At 37.8% G+C, this 17,361-nt stretch overlaps 1 protein-coding gene across 1 annotated transcript in view; it reads left to right on the top strand.

Annotated features, from left to right (window-relative positions):
- WDR72 (WD repeat domain 72) overlaps window positions 1-17,361 on the top strand; it is a 109,789-nt gene that overhangs the window by 58,664 nt on the left and 33,764 nt on the right. Inside the window, exon 17 of the mRNA XM_032195171.1 lies at window positions 1,545-1,656. Within this exon, the coding sequence (XP_032051062.1) occupies window positions 1,545-1,656 (112 nt within the window). The remainder of the gene's footprint in view (window positions 1-1,544; window positions 1,657-17,361) is intronic.

Below are 17,361 nucleotides of genomic sequence, written 5' to 3'. Positions count from 1 at the left end.
CTGTGTTCATTTGCTGTGAACTTCCACACTATGAACCTGACTGGGGTACACTTGTCTGTAATAAGGAATTTTGTCATGAAGGACACCTACAGCCTTTGTTCTGCTTAATGATTTGAATTTACAAGAGCAGCTAGAAATGTGATTGAGGATAGCCCACGAATTCACTGTACTTGATTAGTGAGATGAAATCTCTCTCCTCCAGGCAGTTTGAGGAAACCTGTGTATTGACTTAAATTCCTATTTAATTTAAATTATTAACATACTGTTTTTAATATAACATTATATAAAGAGCATTTATTTCACAGAATTTCACAGAATTTTCTAGGTTGGAAGAGACCTCAAGATCATCGAGTCCAACCTCTGACCTAACTCTAACAGTCCCCATATATATATTATAATTATTATTATATTATTATATATTTCAATTATATTATAATTCAATTATTATATTATTATATATTTCAATTATTATTATAATTGAAACATTTCACTTATTTATTTTCATATGCAACTTAAATTTATATTTATGTTAAGGTGGGGTACACTGTATTGGAAACTTCAGATTTTCTCTGTCCTTCAGGAAGAAGAGTTGAATAACTACCTAATGGGGCTTGGGGGGGGGGGGAAGGGGGATGTATCCCTTTTCTGATAGACATACCAAATAAAAAGGTATACATGCTACCATTCTGCATCATATTGAAATATAGACTGAGTAGGAACTACAAAAGCTCAGGTCCATTGTGGAAGTTCTCCATGTGCTTTATACATGTACATGTCTTAGGTTTTAATATTTCCCAAGTTCTCCTTGGGCTTCTCCACTAAAGCAAAGATGAGTAAAAATAATAACCTTGTCATGCAGTTTCTAAACAGCACTGTCTTAATACACACGTGGTGTTAACATAACAAGTATTGCAAGTGCCATTTATAGGCTGTTCATATTTGCAGCAGTTGTTCCTTTTGGATAAGAGGAGTCAGTGGAACCTTTTGCTTCTTGTATTTAAAAAAAAATAAAAATGAAGTATTAATACAGTTGAGCTGGAGAAATAGAAGATTGCCACTAATAATGAAACATTTGGAAAGCTTTTTGGAGAAGACTGGACATCCAAATTTCTAAAAATGTCAAAACACCAAGTCCTTATTCAGCCCATGAATCATTGCACACAAAGAAGCAAATAAAGATATTTTTTTGTTGGATGATATCACCACCTGTCCTATCTGACATATATTGTCATGACCCCTTAATATCAAAGAGATAGTAGGCAAACAATTCTAGTTTGGAGATTAAGGAGAATTAATGTTTAATTTGTGAACAAGTCACAATTCACAATTAACATTTGTTAACTGGATAGCAACATCTGATGAATACTCTGTGCATATAGAACCACATGATTATCACTGTCTGAAAGATATTGGTAAATGTTGACTTTCTAATGGCATCTACTCAACCATCTTAAAATCTTCTGGTATTTGCTTAAAAGGGACAAGTGCTTAGATAAATGACTGAAATAAAAATATCATCCAATTATAATTTGCATTTTTGACAGATTATTGAGGCAATGCAAGCGGTGCTGTTGGCAGAAGTTCAAAGGACTATGAAAACCTTGAGAAAGACAGCAGTCTACAGACAACCATTGGCCATAGTAGAGAATGGAAATGGTAAGTTGCAGACACTGCCAAAGTCTGAGGAGGCAAAGCAGATGGGTTTGCAATACATTAAAAACCTTGCCATGTAAGTGCAAAATTTATTGGAATATTCTTTTAGCTGAGAACTTTCTCTAGTACTCAGAAGTTAGCAGTATGAGTTCATAATACATTATTATCATGTAAGACAAGCCAAGTGGCCTATTTTTGACCCTATCAGCCTATTGCTTTTTCAGATGTATGTCAGGGAGTTAAAGGACTTCTACACTCTCTCATCATCTCACAACATTAAAGAAGAACAGATAGGTTTTTTGCTTGTATGATTTCCCTTATAAATATAATTGTTCTGGTATCGTAAATAAATCTGAAAATAAAGGAAGAAGTGTGCTTGAAACAGGATCAGTAAATCATAATTAAAAAAAGTTTTGCAAATGTATCTTTTCTATGACATCAGTCTTATCCAGCACTAAAAATTAATTGCTTAAATTTTATACCTTCGTAATGTAATATAGAATATTTTATTTTTCTTTTAGAAATAACTTCTCTGCAAGGAGATATCAAATACATTTTACAATTAGATCATTTCATTTTACAAGAAGCCTACCCTTTGCAACTTTACAATGGTGCTAATGTTTATGGTAAAAAAAGATTGAACTTGAATTTATATTATGAAGTTATACTTTTTTTTACCACATTAGCTGAGTCATAAAATCAAGTGACCTGAATTTTTGATCTGATCTTATTAGTGAGCCTTCTCTTGGGAAACTAATTTATAATCTCATTGAGTATGTGTCTGTCATATAAAATTGTTGCATCCTTGCTTCTTCCAGAATGCTAAAAGCTATTAGTCATACTTGTTTCAGGACATGGAACAGTACAGACCCTAAAATTTTGGCTGTTGGAATACAACAAACTACAAACACTTTGAATTATTGTCATATATGAATTTAGAATTTGTTTACACTGGAAACAGCATTGAATCATTCTAGTTCTATGCAGTTTGGGATAAGTTGCTTTATAACTAAAAAACATCCCCAGCAACAAAGTTCATACCTGGACTTGATTTCAAAATTTCTGAATTTTCAGGCTGCATTCGAATGCAGTGTTTTGATATGGATTACAACAAAAATTGGATTAACTAGAATTTGCAAATGCAGACATCTGCAAACTCCAGATGTGTTTAAGTGTTGGGTTTGATTCAAACCCTTCTATACTAGATGGAAAAAAAAAAGTCTCTTATGTAAAGAGTGCTGGAATGATTACAAGATTCTGGTAGTCAAGTGCTATTTAATTCTGCTTGAGTATTGAGGCTCACAAAAGTTATGAACTGAGAGCAGCTACTCTAGATTTCCAGCCTCTGAAAGGGGAATGTGTTTGTTTGCACGTAATGTTAAAAAAAAAAAAAAAAAAAAAGTCTTTTTTTTCCTTACCCTATTTTTTGCAAGTTAATCAAGAGAAAACTAGAAAATTCCTCTGTTACAGTGAGCACAACACTCATGTGTACCTATAGTGGTTAGGAAATAGCTTTTTTTCCATACTTGAACCTATAAAGCAGTGTGGATTTTATTTTTTTTTTAATTATCATTGTTCAGCAATGTATTCTGGAGCAGACTGAAACAGATAGGAACACTAGGAAAGAGTTGTTACGCTATGAGTATTTGATATACTGTTTTTCTTTTTTTTTTTCTCATTTCCATTACTGTTTTAACTTATTGCATTATTCATCATATTATGTAAGTAGCACAAGTATTCTTATTTTGGCTTTTACAGTTTTCTAATAGGAACTATTAAAAGGAAAAAGTTGTTAAAAGGAAATATAAATGCAACTAGATGTAGTTTCTTTGTTAATGTCAGTGATATGATCATTTTGGGCCTTTTCCAAATATACTGATAAACATTTTCATATCAATGGCATGATTGCTATCTGTGAGCTTTGGTTAAGTTCTTCAGAGAAACTGAAGTTTTCCCTGCTTTTTTTGGTTGTTGTTTTTTGTTTTGTTTTGTTTGTTTGTTTGTTTTGTTGTTTGTTTTTTTTGGTTGCTTGGTTCTTGCTTTGTTTGTTTGTTTGATTTTGACATTCATCATAATTCTGAAAAAGGACACTGCACTAATCTTTTACTGCCTTTTTCCTAAACATTAGTAACCTTACATTAATGGTACCATTTAACAGATTTCACTGTGGTATCATTTTCCACTGCCAGCTAAGTCAGAAGAGGTGGGTTTAAGGATCTTATCTACCCTTATTTGCGTAAACTAAGAGGAAATAAATTTGCTGACATCCTTTTATTCATCTTTCATTTTAAATATTTGATCTTATGACATATATACCTGGTACAAATCCACACATGCAGAACTTATTAGATCAGAGGAAAAATGGTGGTAATCTCATTCAATAGCCCAGTGACTGGATACAAAGAAATTGGATAGTACCTCCTGTAGTTCATTTGAACCCACAGCTCCCTCAACATTAATTCATTGCTTATCTTGCTTGAATTGCTTATTCAAGGTGTTTTGCAGTGAGTTTTTCAAATTCATTTACAGAAGATGTTTCACTCTTAATGCAAATCACAAAATATTTCTAAGTGCTAGAATATTTGCAAAACTTAGAAACTAGTTTCTCTCACCTCCAGATAAGTGTTGTGTGTAGAACTGTAATCTCCTTTTAGCCAGTGCACTGAAGCAGTGTCATATGTGCCATCATTGAATGTCTATTTCTTCTAATGCAGAAGGAGCCGAAACTATATTACCTGAGATAGCAGTCAAGCACACAAGTTTTCTGGCATTTTGTACCTAATTTTATTTTTTATTTTTAAATGTGAATAACTGGATTCAGTTGCATTTTAGGAAAATTGAGAGGATAAATGTGTTTTTGATATTTATGCTCAGATATTAAATAGAGGAATTGATGTACACATTTCAGGAATGACAAAAGGTTGAAAAGTGAACAGCAAACACAACATACCAGCTTTATTTGTAAATACAGTATATTATTTTAACTGCATCTTAGATTAGTGAAAAATCACACTTTAGCTGGCAAAAAGTTCTGGTTAATGCATAAAAAATACTAATTTAAGTATGATTAAAGTAATGATTAAGATTTTAAGTATATTTGAAAGCTATTAACTATAACCTCATCTTTTGCATGTGGTTTTGGAGCACTTTAAATTATTCAATTAAATTGGTTCTTGCAGGAAAAACAAGCTTCTTGTGATAAATACCATTACAAAATTAACACTCAAATATGAATTTCAGAGTTCAGTGAGTCAAGAATTGTCAGAGTCTTATCTACACCTTAATGTTTTGTTAAAATAAGGACTCCTATTTGGTCAGTAATGATAAATCAATGAAAGACAAGATATAACAGCTTCTGTTCGCTACAAAGTGCAGTGTCTTGCAGTGGAAGCTTGCAAATACTTCTGTTGTCTCCATTTCAGAAACCAGTCTGGTTGCATACTTTTATGTGAAATTTATGCATATTTGTTAGGAAATCATTTTGTGATGGTGCCTTTTTGTATAGCAAATTAATCTTCTAGCATGCCTCTGAGGTCTTAACGTTTTGTCAGAAAAGTGCAGATAAGTACAAAGGATGTGCTTCTGTCTGATACTTTCTTTTATCTTGTATTCTTCCTGTAGCCTACTGCCTTTTCATATTAGACCAAGTATGAGATTTGACTCTATATTTAAACAAACAAATTTGTACCATTGATATCACCATGATTACATGTAATAGAAAACTTGACCTTTGTTGCCTGACTGATGTAGAAATAACTTTTAGTGGTGTCAGAGACATTTGATAATGTAACCACACATTAATATAACTTGCATTGTTTCTGTTCTGATGGAACACTCCGCACCCAGGGATCTTGAACATCTGATGAATTCACTGTACATTGAGATGAATGTACCTGTCCTCACATCTTTACATTTCCCTTATTGTGTTAGTTTCAAGTTTGGATTTTGAAACATAATATTCAGTCTTTTGAAACTCTTTGCATTGCTGTTGCTGGGTTCCATATCCAACATGAATCAAGTAATCAAATAAGATCTGGGAAAAGGTGTCTAGTTAAGTCCCAGAACATCACTTAAGCAGAAAAATAAATGCATAAATAAAAGGAGGGAAAAAAAAAAAAAAAAAAAAAAAAAAAAAAAAAAAAAGTGAAAGAGAAGATTATGGATGCAAAGGAATTGAGGTTAAAATATAGAAGTCCAGATAAAATAGAGAAGAAAAAGATACTGCAATAGAAACATGGCAATGTAAACAGGGTGAAAAATTTCCAGTGTAAACAGGGTGAAAATTTTCCAGTGGAAGTCATATCCAGAAAATTGGCTGCTGATTAAAAAAAAAAATCCAGGAACAGAATTTGATCCCATTTCTGGCATGATACAGCTTTTTGATGTTAGTTGGCAGATAGACAAGAAAATGAGGAAATTTTGACAGAGTGCATTATTTTGTCTTGAACTTTGTCAATTCCAAATTGTGAGAAGACATGATTAAATGTAAAAACTGGTAAAAATCCAACAGCATGGGTTTCAAAGAGTATGAGACAGAATCCTCTTTTTCTAAGCACATTCAAATAATATGAAGGAAAAATACAAGTTGTTATTGGGAAGAAAACTGAACAAATGGGAATCACCTTTCATTATGACAGATTTCCTAAAGAAAAGCAAGTGAAGGATTTGTGCTAGCTTTTATCTCTTTGTGAAATTCACAATCGTAGTGCTTTTTTTACAAATATTTTCTTACATGCAAATATTTGAAGGAACCTAAGATAGTTTACTCCACGAAGACTGCTTTAAAGATTTTATTGCTGTACAGGAAGCAATGGTTAATTCCTCCTGATTTCTCAGACTAGTTCAGTTTTTCAAGAGTATTGTGATTATTTTCAGTTTCATCTATGAAGACCTGGAGTATGACTCCAGAGCTTGTATTTTCACAGGCAGAAAGTAAGTGCCACAGGACTAATAGATTACATGAGATGAGCATAGGTTTTGGTAAAAATAAATAAATAAATAAATAAATAAATAAATAAAATTGACATGAAGAAATCTTTAGATTCCAGGTACTGTTTTCATAAATGGAGCCTCCAAAATGTGTAAACTGAAATCACTTTCAGAGTCGCACAGCACCTGTGGTTAAAACAAGTACAATTTCAAATTAAATAGGTTAAAATTGACCCTCTTCCTATATAGTCTCTCTACTCTTTTGAAGGATTTCTAAACTTTTGGTTGTAAAGCAACTTCTGAACTAAACACTATGTTCATATTTTCTTGTAGTTGTTACTTTTCAACTGGTTTGAATTTTGGCTTTTTCCACTCTGGTGCCTCTCACATTTTTCCAGTCTAATAGTCTTCTCCTGTTGCATGTTATGTCCTCCACCTGGATTCTTCCAGGCTGCTTTATCCCTTTACAGTGCCATCTTCCTTTTCAGCATTCTTCTCTAGCTGCACAGTCTTTCTGATTTCTGCATTGGTCTTGCTTCTCTCTCTTCTAACTCATCAGAAATTCTCTTCCATTTGGACCTTGATATATTGCACAACGCTGCCAATGGTCTTAGTATATACACTTCCTTGGCATGAAACATTGTCTACTATGGCTGCCTTGAAGTTTTCTATGCATTTTTTGTTGTTGTTGTTGTTGTTCTGCATTAAGCTGAATGGCAAGAGAAGCTATAGAATTTGTTGTATGGAAAAAATGTTAGGAGGCTTTTTTTTATGGTAATAGGGGTGGGAATAATAGAACCAAGGATTATATAAACGTTGAAATGTTTTAAAGAAAAAGGATAGTAAATGTACAAGTTTAGTTAGAGAGGAATGCAATGAATAAAAATAATTTAAGGAAGTTATTTATAGATTTGTTACAGGAAGGCATTTGGAGATTATTGATACAGAAGGTTTACTGTAGTTAATTAGAGATGCTCAACTTATATGTTAAAAGATAGACTTTCAAAAAAATTTGTTAAAAGTATGATACTACTTGATGAAAAAAAAAGTGATTACACAAATTGCAGTTTAAATAAAATCAGATGCTCTCCCAGGTCATATCAAAGCTGTCAACATCACGGCAGCAAGAGGGAAGAAGTTCAAACACTTCAACCTTTTCCTAAGCAAATATTATGAACTTCCCTCTGGAACAAAGTATTATCACAGAGACCTGCAGAATCACAGATTTGTAGGGATAATCATAGAATCAATAGGGTTGGAAAAGACCTCCAAGATCATCTGGTCCAACCATCACTCTACACCAGGCCAACCTTTTCTTAAACATCCCCAGGTATGGTGATCCCACCACTTCCCTGGGCAATCCGTTCCAATGCCTGACTACTCTGTCTGTGAGGAAATGTCTCCTAATTTCTAACCTGAGCCTCCCCTGGTGCAACTTGATGCCATTCCCTCTAGTCCTATCACTAGTTACTTGTGAGAAAAGGCCAACCCCCAGCTCCCCACACCTCTCTTTCAGATGGTTGTAGAAGCAATAAGGTCTCCCTTAAACCTCCTCTTCTCCAGTCTAAACAACCCTAGTTCCCTCTGATGCTCCTTGCAGGACTTGTGTTCCCTTCACCAGCTTCTCTGGACACACTTCATGTCCTTCTTGTACTGAGGGACCCAAAACTGAACACAGTAGTTGAGGTGCAGCCTCACCAGAGCAGAATACAAGGGGAAAATCACCTTCCCTGTCCTGCTGAATACACCATTCCCGATACAAGCCAGGATGCCGTTGGTCTTCTTGGCCACCTGAGTGCATCAGGCAAGAATTAATCAGCACCACCAGAACCTCTGCACAGCTTTCCAGCCACTCTGCTCCAAGCCTGTAGCGTTGCATGGGGTTGTTGCGGCCAAAGTGAGTGTTTTAATTCAGTAAGGTAAAACTGCACACTATTGAAACATAATATTTTGCTCAAAGGAAGATTTTTATATTTGCTTTATTTTCCCAGGAAATAAGAATGTTACAGTATTTTCAAAATGAATTTTCCTTTTTCTGTTCACTCTGTTCATATTATCACAGATGTATTGGCCAATAAGAGCAATTTTTGTAGACAAAACTGACATTTTTTACTTTGGTCTTGGACAAGTTCATGCAACTAAAAAAAGCTCATTAAACTATGAGACTTCAGGTCACTTAAAAAATCTCTGGCTGACCAATTTGGTATGCACTTGCATTAGTAACTAGCAATGTAAGAAATGACACTATAATCAAAATTTCATCACTATTGAGTGAGATTTATCTGTAATCTCATTATAGTCCTTTAAACAGCAAACAAATTAATCTAGTATTTGACAAATACATGCTGGTGACAGCAGTAGCTTTCTTCTATACTGAATATGCATTAAAAATGAGTGTATTATATCTTAGTTTCATATTACAAATATTTCCAGTAAAAGAATACAAATCAATGTTATATTTTAGCATCTAACCTGTGGTTTATCTATACCACTGTATCATCTCCTATATATCCAATTAAAACTGTATTTTGATCCAGTAGTCTTTAATATTAGTGGTCAAGTACTAAAGGAAGCCAGCTTAAAGACTCATTCTAGAACTACAGCTTATTTCATTCCATGCATCATATATTTTACCAGAGAACTTCTTAATGTAGCAGAAATCAGATTTAGTGTGTATTTTTACACAAAATCAAATTGTACAGGCGCCATCTCAGACTCCTCCAAAACATTAGGAAGGATAGAATTGCTGTAGGACACTGGTCAGGGAGGGACTAAGGATGACATGTATTCTAAATTCAAATGCACAATATAGTTTGGGCCATTTTCTACTTGTTGTTTTCTGTTTGTTTGTTTGTTTTGTTTTGTTTTGTGTGTGTTGTTTTGTTTTTTTTTCAGTGTTTATATACTGACCAGGAAAAATTCTCATAACTTTCTATTTAGATCTTTAAAGGTAGATGCTTTTTCTTTTACTGTTAATGCAGGCATAAAGTTGTTATTGTCTCATTTTAATCCCTCTACTGATTAACTTTATTTATAAGTTCATTGGGCAAAGTGAAATGAAAGATTGAAAAATTTAAAGCTGATTCTGAGTTCAGTCTTCAAAATAAATAAAGGAACTGCACATACTTCATGTTTAAAACAGTGTTCCTAGCTTTTTGGGTGCGAGGCTAGTCACCTCTGTCTTTTATGCTTTTGTTGAAGAGACACAACTTGTCATACCTTGTTTCATTATTGTGAATGTCCTTACGCGAATTATTCTTAGTCAAACAGTGTTTAGATCACAAAATCACAGAAGGGTTGAGGTTGGAAGGGACCTCCAGAGATCATCTGGTCCAACCCCCCTGCTCAAGCAGGGTCAACTATAGCATGTTCCACAGAATGGCATTCATGCTGGTTTTGAGTATCTCCAGAGGAGACTCTACAGCCTCTCTGGGCAGCCCATTCCAGTGCTCTGTCACCCAAACCATAAAGAAGTTTTTCCTCATATGGTGATGAAACCTGTGGTTCAATTTATACCCATTACCCCTTGTCCTATCACTGGTCACCACTGAGAAGAGTTTGGCCCTGTCCTCTTTACGTTGTCCCCTCAGATATTTGTAGAGGTTGATAAGATCCCTTCTCAATCTCCTCTTTAGAATCACAGTACCACAGGTCTTCAAGTGTAGGTGCAGTGGCCAGCAATACTGTGACTTTTTATTAAGCTGTGGATGTTTCAGGACAAGACAAAAGTACAGTGCTCTACCATCTGAAAATTAAAAAATTAAAAAAAAAAAAAAAAAAAAAAAGTTTAAAAACAAAAAAATAAAGGAGCTCAGGAACATATTCACAATTTCCAGTCCGAGCCTAAGAGAATCACAGAATCAGAGAATTGTGGGGGCTGGAAGTGACCTCAAGAGATCTTCATATCCAATCTCCCTCCCAAAGCAGGTTCCCTTGTGCAGATTGACCAGGTAGGTGTCCAGACAGGCCTCAAATATCTCCAGAGAAGGAGACTCCACAACCTCCCTGGGCAGACTGTTCAGCTCTCCATCACCCTCACTGTGAAGAAGTTCTTTTGCATATTGGTGCAGAAATTCCTGTGATCCATTTTTTGCCTGTTGTCCCTTGTTCTGTCCTCACAAACTGCTGAGAAGAGTTTGGCCAAATCCCTCTGTCTCCAACAGTTAAGGTATTTATAGAATCATAGAATCATAGAGTATCCTGAGTTGGAAGGGACCCTTAAGGATCATCAAGTCCAACTCTTGACACCGCACAGGTCTACCCAAAAGTTCAGACCATGTGCCTAAGTTCACAGTCCAATCTCTTCTTAAATTCAGACAGGCTCGGTGCAGTGACCACTTCCCTGGGGAGCCTGTTCCAGTGTGCAACCACCCTCTCTGTGAAGAACCCCCATTAATAAGATCCCCTCTCAGTCTTCTTTTCTCAAGGCTGAACAGGCCCAGATCTTTCAGCCTTTCCTCATAGGGAAGATGCTCCAGGCCCCGTATCATCTTTGTGGCCCTCCGCTGGACTCTTTCCATAAGATCCCTGTCTTTTCTGTACTGGGGAGCCCAGAAATGGACGCAGTACTCCAGGTGAGGCCTGACCAGGGCCGAGTGGATGGGGAGGATCGCCTCCCTTGACCTTTTAATGCATGCCAGGATCCCACTGGGGATCCCATTGGCCTTCTTGGCCACTAAGGCATGCTGCTGGCTCATGGTCAACCTGTCGTCCACCAGGACCCCCAGGTCCTTCTCTGTAAAGCTCTTCTACACCAGGTCATCCCCCAGCCTGTACTGATACATGCAGTTGTTCCTTCTCAGGTGCAGGACTCTACACTTGTTCTTGCTAAACTTCATTTGGTTTCTTCCTGCCTAGCTCTCCAGCCTGTCCAGGTCTTGCTGAATGGCAGCACGGACTTCTGGCATGTCAGCCACTCCTCCCACCTTTGTATCATCAGTGTACTTGCTGAGAGTGGACGCTCTTCCCTCATCAAGGTCATAGATGAAGATGTTGAACAAGACCGGACCCAGCATTAACCTCTGGGGAACACCGCTAGTCACAGGTCTCCAGCCAGACTCTGTGCCACCAATAACCACCCTCTGAGCTTGGCCAGTCAGCCAGTTCTCAACCCTACCTTACTGTCAACTCCTCTATCCCACACTTTCTCAGCTTTGCTAGCAGAATGTCGTGGGAGACAGTATCAAAAGCCTTGCTAAAGTCAAGGTAGATGCCATCCACAGCTCTCCCCACATCTACCCAGCTGGTGATGTGATCATAGAAGATAACGAGGTTGGTTGAGCATGATTTCCCCTTGGTGAATCCATGCTGACTACTCCTCATAATCTTCTTCTCTTCCAATTGCTTGGAGACGGCATCCAGAACAAGCTGTTCCAACACCTTTCCAGGGTCAGAGATGAGACTAACTGGCCTGTAGTTTCACAGATCCTCCTTCTTGCCATTCTTGAAGACCAGAGTGACATTGGCTATCTTCTAGTCTTCAGGCACCTCTCCTGTTCTCCAAGACTTTTCAAAGATGATAGAGAGTGGTTTGGCGATCACATCCACCAGCTCCCTCAGCACATGTGGATGCATCCCAACAGGACCCATGGATCTGTGTGCGTTGATCCCACTTAGAGGCTCCCAAACCACTCCCTCCTCAACCAGAAGGGGAGCTCTCCATTTCCCAGACTCTTTCTCCTCCCTCCAGGGTCCAGGAGTCCTTGGTGGGGGGCAGGGAGAGGGGAAGGTCTTTGAAGCAAAGATCGAAGCAGAGGGCATTCAGTATCTCCGCCTTCTCAGTGTCCCCCATTACCAGGACGCCCCCCTTGTTCAGCAGGGGACCTACATTATCCCTAGTCTTCCTTTTACCGTTTACATGCATAAACAAAAACAAAACAAAACGCTTATTATTCTTTATCTCCTTTGCAAGCTTCATCTCCAGATAGGCTTTAGCCTTCCTTGTTGCGTCCCTGCAGGCCCTGACAATACTCCTATACTCCCAAGAGGACAGGCCCTTTTTCCACATTTCATAGACTTTCCTCTTCCTTTTGATCTTGTCAATGAGCTCCTTGCTCATCCATGCAGGTCTCCTGGTCCCCTTCACCAATTTCCTACTCAAGGATGCACCGATCCTGAGCTTGGAAGAAGTGCCATTTTCAATCGCAGGGGCCTATCATACTCTCATGCTCTTTGCCACTCCTAACTGTGTTGCCTCAGAACACATCTCTGGGTGGGATTTTTGAGTAATTGTTTAACCTTAAATAAAGCCTGAAACGCATTCAGGAGACATAGCGATAGTAACATGCTGGTTTGAACATCCCAACGATATTCAGAGTTTTGAAGAGGCCTCTCTAGGAAGGAGGAGGTGAAGGAGAAAAGAAGAGTGAGGAAGTGGAGGAAAGTGTCCCCCTTTGTTCCGTTGTGCTCTCTTCCCCCCCGTAGACTGGCTCTGTGAGGAGACAATGTAAAGACTGTAATTATTAATAGTTTCTGATAGTGATGACAGCAGTGCTGAGTAGAAATACCAGAATTGACTGGTAATTTTATCATTTTGTAAACTAGTGTTACGCAGTACAGCAAAATAATAACCTTAAACCAGCCCTCAAAAATTATAAACAGCATGACAGGGAACAGTAATATGCTATGCAACACAATTCTGAGAACCAACACAACAACCCTGTGAGGAAAAAAAAAAAAATCAACATTGTGATCAGCAGCTATTAACTGATATAATACTTATAACAATTTTATTTTAACACATTCTGGTCTGATCTGCCATTATTTCAGTGACATCTAATGATAAGGCAGAGGGCAATGGGTACAAGCTAGAACTTAGGAGGTTCAACTTAAATATGAGAAGAAACTTTTTCATGGTGAGGGTGACAGAATGCTGGAACAGGCTGCCCAGAGGGCCTGTGGAGTCTCCTTCTCTGGAGACATTCAAACCTGCCTGGATGCATTCCTGTGTGACATGATCTAGGTGTTCCTGTGCCAGCAGGGCGATTGGACTAGATGATCTTTCAAGGTCCCTTCCAATCCCTAACATTCTGTGATTCAACTCCTTGGGCCCCACATTGAGCGCCAAAAGGAGTTGTGCTTTAACCTGGCAGGCAGCTAAGCATCAGAGCCATGTGGATGGTGGAGAGAATTGGGGGAAAAGAAATGGTAAAAGCTCATGGGTTGCGATAAAGGCAGTTTAATTGGACAAGAAAGGAAGGGAAATAATTAATTGTAAGTAAAGATTGTACAAAGCAAGTGATGCATAATGCAATTGCTCACAACCTGCTGAATGATGACCAACTGATCCTTGAGCAGCGGTCCCATTCCTGCCTTTCTCTCCGCTCCCTGGCCAGCCACTCCATATTTATTTTTCAGCATGATGCCGTATGGTATGGTATGGTATGTCTACCTTGACTTCAGGAAGGCTTTTGACACTGTGCACTGTCTATCATAACATCCTCATAGACAGGCTCAGGAAGTGCGGCCTAGATGAGTGGACAGTGAGGTGGATTGATAATTGGCTGGATGGCAGAGCTTGGAGGGTTGTGCTTAGTGGTGCGGAGTCTAATTGGAGGCCTGTAGCTAGCTGTTTCTCTGAGGAGTCAGTACTGGGTCCAGTGTTGTTCAAATTATTCATCAACAACCTGAACAATGGAACAGAGTGTATTCTCAGCACATTTGCTGACACAAAGCTCGGAGGACTAGCTGATACCCCCCCAGAGGGCTGTGCTGGTATTCAGAGGGGCCTTGACAGGCTGGAGGGATGGGCCGAGAAGAAGAACTCGAGAAGTTCAACAAGGGCAAATGCAGGGTCCTGCACCTAAGGAGGAATAACCCCAAGAACCGCTCCAGGCTGGGGGCTGACATGCTGGAAAGCAGTTCTTCAGAAAGAGACCTGGGAGTCCTGGTGGACAGCAGGCTGATCATGAGTCAGCAATGTGCCCTTGTGGCCAAGAAGGCTGATGGTATCCTAGGGTGCATTTGGAAGTGTTGCCAGCAGGTCAAGGGATGTGATCCTCCCCCTCTACTCAGCCCAGGTGAGGCCACACCTGGAGTATTGTGGCCAGTTCTGGGCTCCCCAGTACAAGAGGGGCATATAACCACTGGAGCAAGTCCAGAGGAGGGCTACTAAGATGACTGGAGGACTGGAGCACCTGTCGTACGAGGACAGATTGCAAAAACTGGGCCTGTTTAGCCTGGAAAAGAGAAGAATGAGGGGGAGACCTCATCAATGCGTATAAATATTTGAGGGGAAGCTGTCGAGAGGATGGAGCCAGTCTCTTTTCAGTTGTGCACAGTGAGAGTATGAGAGGCAACGGGCACAAACTGAAGCTAAGTATGTTCTGTCTGATTATGAGAGTGCATTTCTTTACTGCAAGGGTGACAGAGCACTGGAACAGGTTTCCCAGAGAGGCTGTGGAGTCTCCTTCTCAAAACCCACGTGGATGCCATCCTGCGCAGTGTGCTCTGTGTGATCCTGCTCAGTAGGGGGTTGGACTAGATAATTCTTAGAGGTCCCTTCCAACCTCAGCCATTTTGTGATCCCGTAGTGTCTCTTTGGTCAGTTTGGGTCAGCTGTTCAGCTTGTGTCCCCCCAGCCTCCCCACTGGCAGGGCTGTATGAGAAGCTGAAAAGTCCTTGATTTTGTGTAAGAACTGCTTTGCAACAGCTAAAGTATCTGCATTATTCTCATCTTAAATCCAAAACACAGCACCATACCAGCTACTAGGAGGACAATTATCTCAGCTGAAACCACACATTTATTTACTTATATGATGCATAAAGCAAGTGAATACAACATTTTTGAATCATTTTGAATATACATAAATTGTTCCCGAACATAGTCTGTACCTGTTTGAAAAGTTTCCATCCTTGAATTTCAGAATATCTGACACCCCTAACTTAAACAAGTTACTATAGAAATTCAACTCAGACATTGAACTAAACAGCAAATGACAACTATCTGGTAATAAGACAAGTTAAATGCTTTAGTATTATTGATTGTTTAAAAAAAAAAAAAAAAGTACACTGAAAAGTAGAGGTACTTAGTACTTTATACAAGGCTTTATTGTAAGTGTTGAAGTTGAGTCTAGCTAAAGTCCACTTAGCAGAGCAACACAATTGAGCAGTTCTTGTCTCTAATAATAAAAAAGTAAAACATCTGCATCAGCCAAAAAATACAGAATGACACAAAAGACACTATTCTTGCCTATTAAGCTTATTGAGAAAATATTGAACTGTATGTAGATATGTATGTCCATCACTATGTAGAATGTTCATGAACAGAACTGTTAAATTTCAGGATGTGGAAGTGCACATACAGATGAGCACAATCTCCACCTTCATACATTTTTATAAGTATACATGGACATATATACAAAAGATTTGTATGCATCCATTTGCATGTTATGTCTCTTTTGTAATCCAGAATCTAGCTTTTCTCTTTAATGTAACTTAACATCATTCAGCTCAATAGTTCTTTGAGCTTTCAAATGTAGAATAGGGTAATTGTAGTTTGTAAATAAAATATAGTGATCTATAACAGCTTTTTCTTACATGATTTACTTAGCCTACTATATAAGGCATAGACAGAACTCCATATAAAATTGTTGTAAGATGTTAGCCAAGAATAGTCCTGGCTGAAATTTTTGTATGTGGTTTTGTTTTCTTAAATTAAACAAACAAACAAACAAACAAACAAACAAATAAATAAATTACTTCCATACTTTTGAAATTATGGAGGAGAGCACTAGTATGACTATTGCAGACTTGAAAAGGGGGAAAATTATAAGGCATCACTGCATTTCTCCCAGTGATTTTTGCCAGATGCTGGTAAAAGTGTCAAAAAAAAATGGGAAAGTACAACTTCAGTGTGGCCTAATGTGTTCAGTATTACAGGTTCAAATTCAGAGGCACCTGAAGGACCTGTAATCCATAAAAGTTGCTAACCTGGTTTTTGTTTTCAGAACCCTTTTAACACATTTGTATTTTAGAATAATCCTGGATTTATTTTATTTTATATATTTGGACTATACTGTCAAACCCCAAATAGCTTATTTCCTCACAGAAATCTTTATTTAGCTCTGTGCTCATATGATGATGATATCACTGTTGTTTCAAAGCAGATAAACAATAATAGAAATGGTATTTCATATTTGGATGGTGTGTAAAACTAATCAGCACAAGATTTCCAAATTCTGAAATGTAAGAAAAGCATTGTTCAAAATTTCTCCTCTTATTCCTGGTCCACATCTAGTGTTTCAGCAGATGCTTTATTTTGAGTCACAGTTAGATCCAGTAAGTATCTTATTTTGCTTCAGTAATCTATTTTAGATTCACTTTTTGCATTGTACTGTACTGAAAAAAAAAAAAATAAAAAAAAATTGTAATGAATACAGAAAACTTTCCAGTACATCTGGGGATTTTTTTCTCAAATTCTAGTAAATATTTGCAGAAGATTTTTTTTTCTATTCTTGAAAAAATTCAACTTCTGTCACACTTGAGATACCTATCACTAATGCCCTAAAGACCAGATGCCTGCACTGTTTTCATATGATAGATGTTAGTTTCATCACTCCTAGAAGATGCTCAGATAGCCTAGTGAAGATGGTGAAGTAGGAACGTGAACCCAGGAAGTACTTTCTGTAGTATATAGTGAATAGCTGCTACATGCATTCTATTCTTCTACACCGCCCTTATGTAAGGATAGGTTTGGGATTTTCTTTTTCCTTTCTTTTTCCTTAAGTTCCAGGATTAAATATAAAAAGGAAGTAGATCTGACATAAGGAAAGCATTCTT

The sequence above is a fragment of the Aythya fuligula genome, chromosome 11 (genome assembly GCF_009819795.1).
Source record: "Aythya fuligula isolate bAytFul2 chromosome 11, bAytFul2.pri, whole genome shotgun sequence".
Lineage (NCBI taxonomy): Eukaryota > Metazoa > Chordata > Aves > Anseriformes > Anatidae > Aythya > Aythya fuligula.
This window is presented reverse-complemented; position numbering and strand designations above follow the sequence as displayed.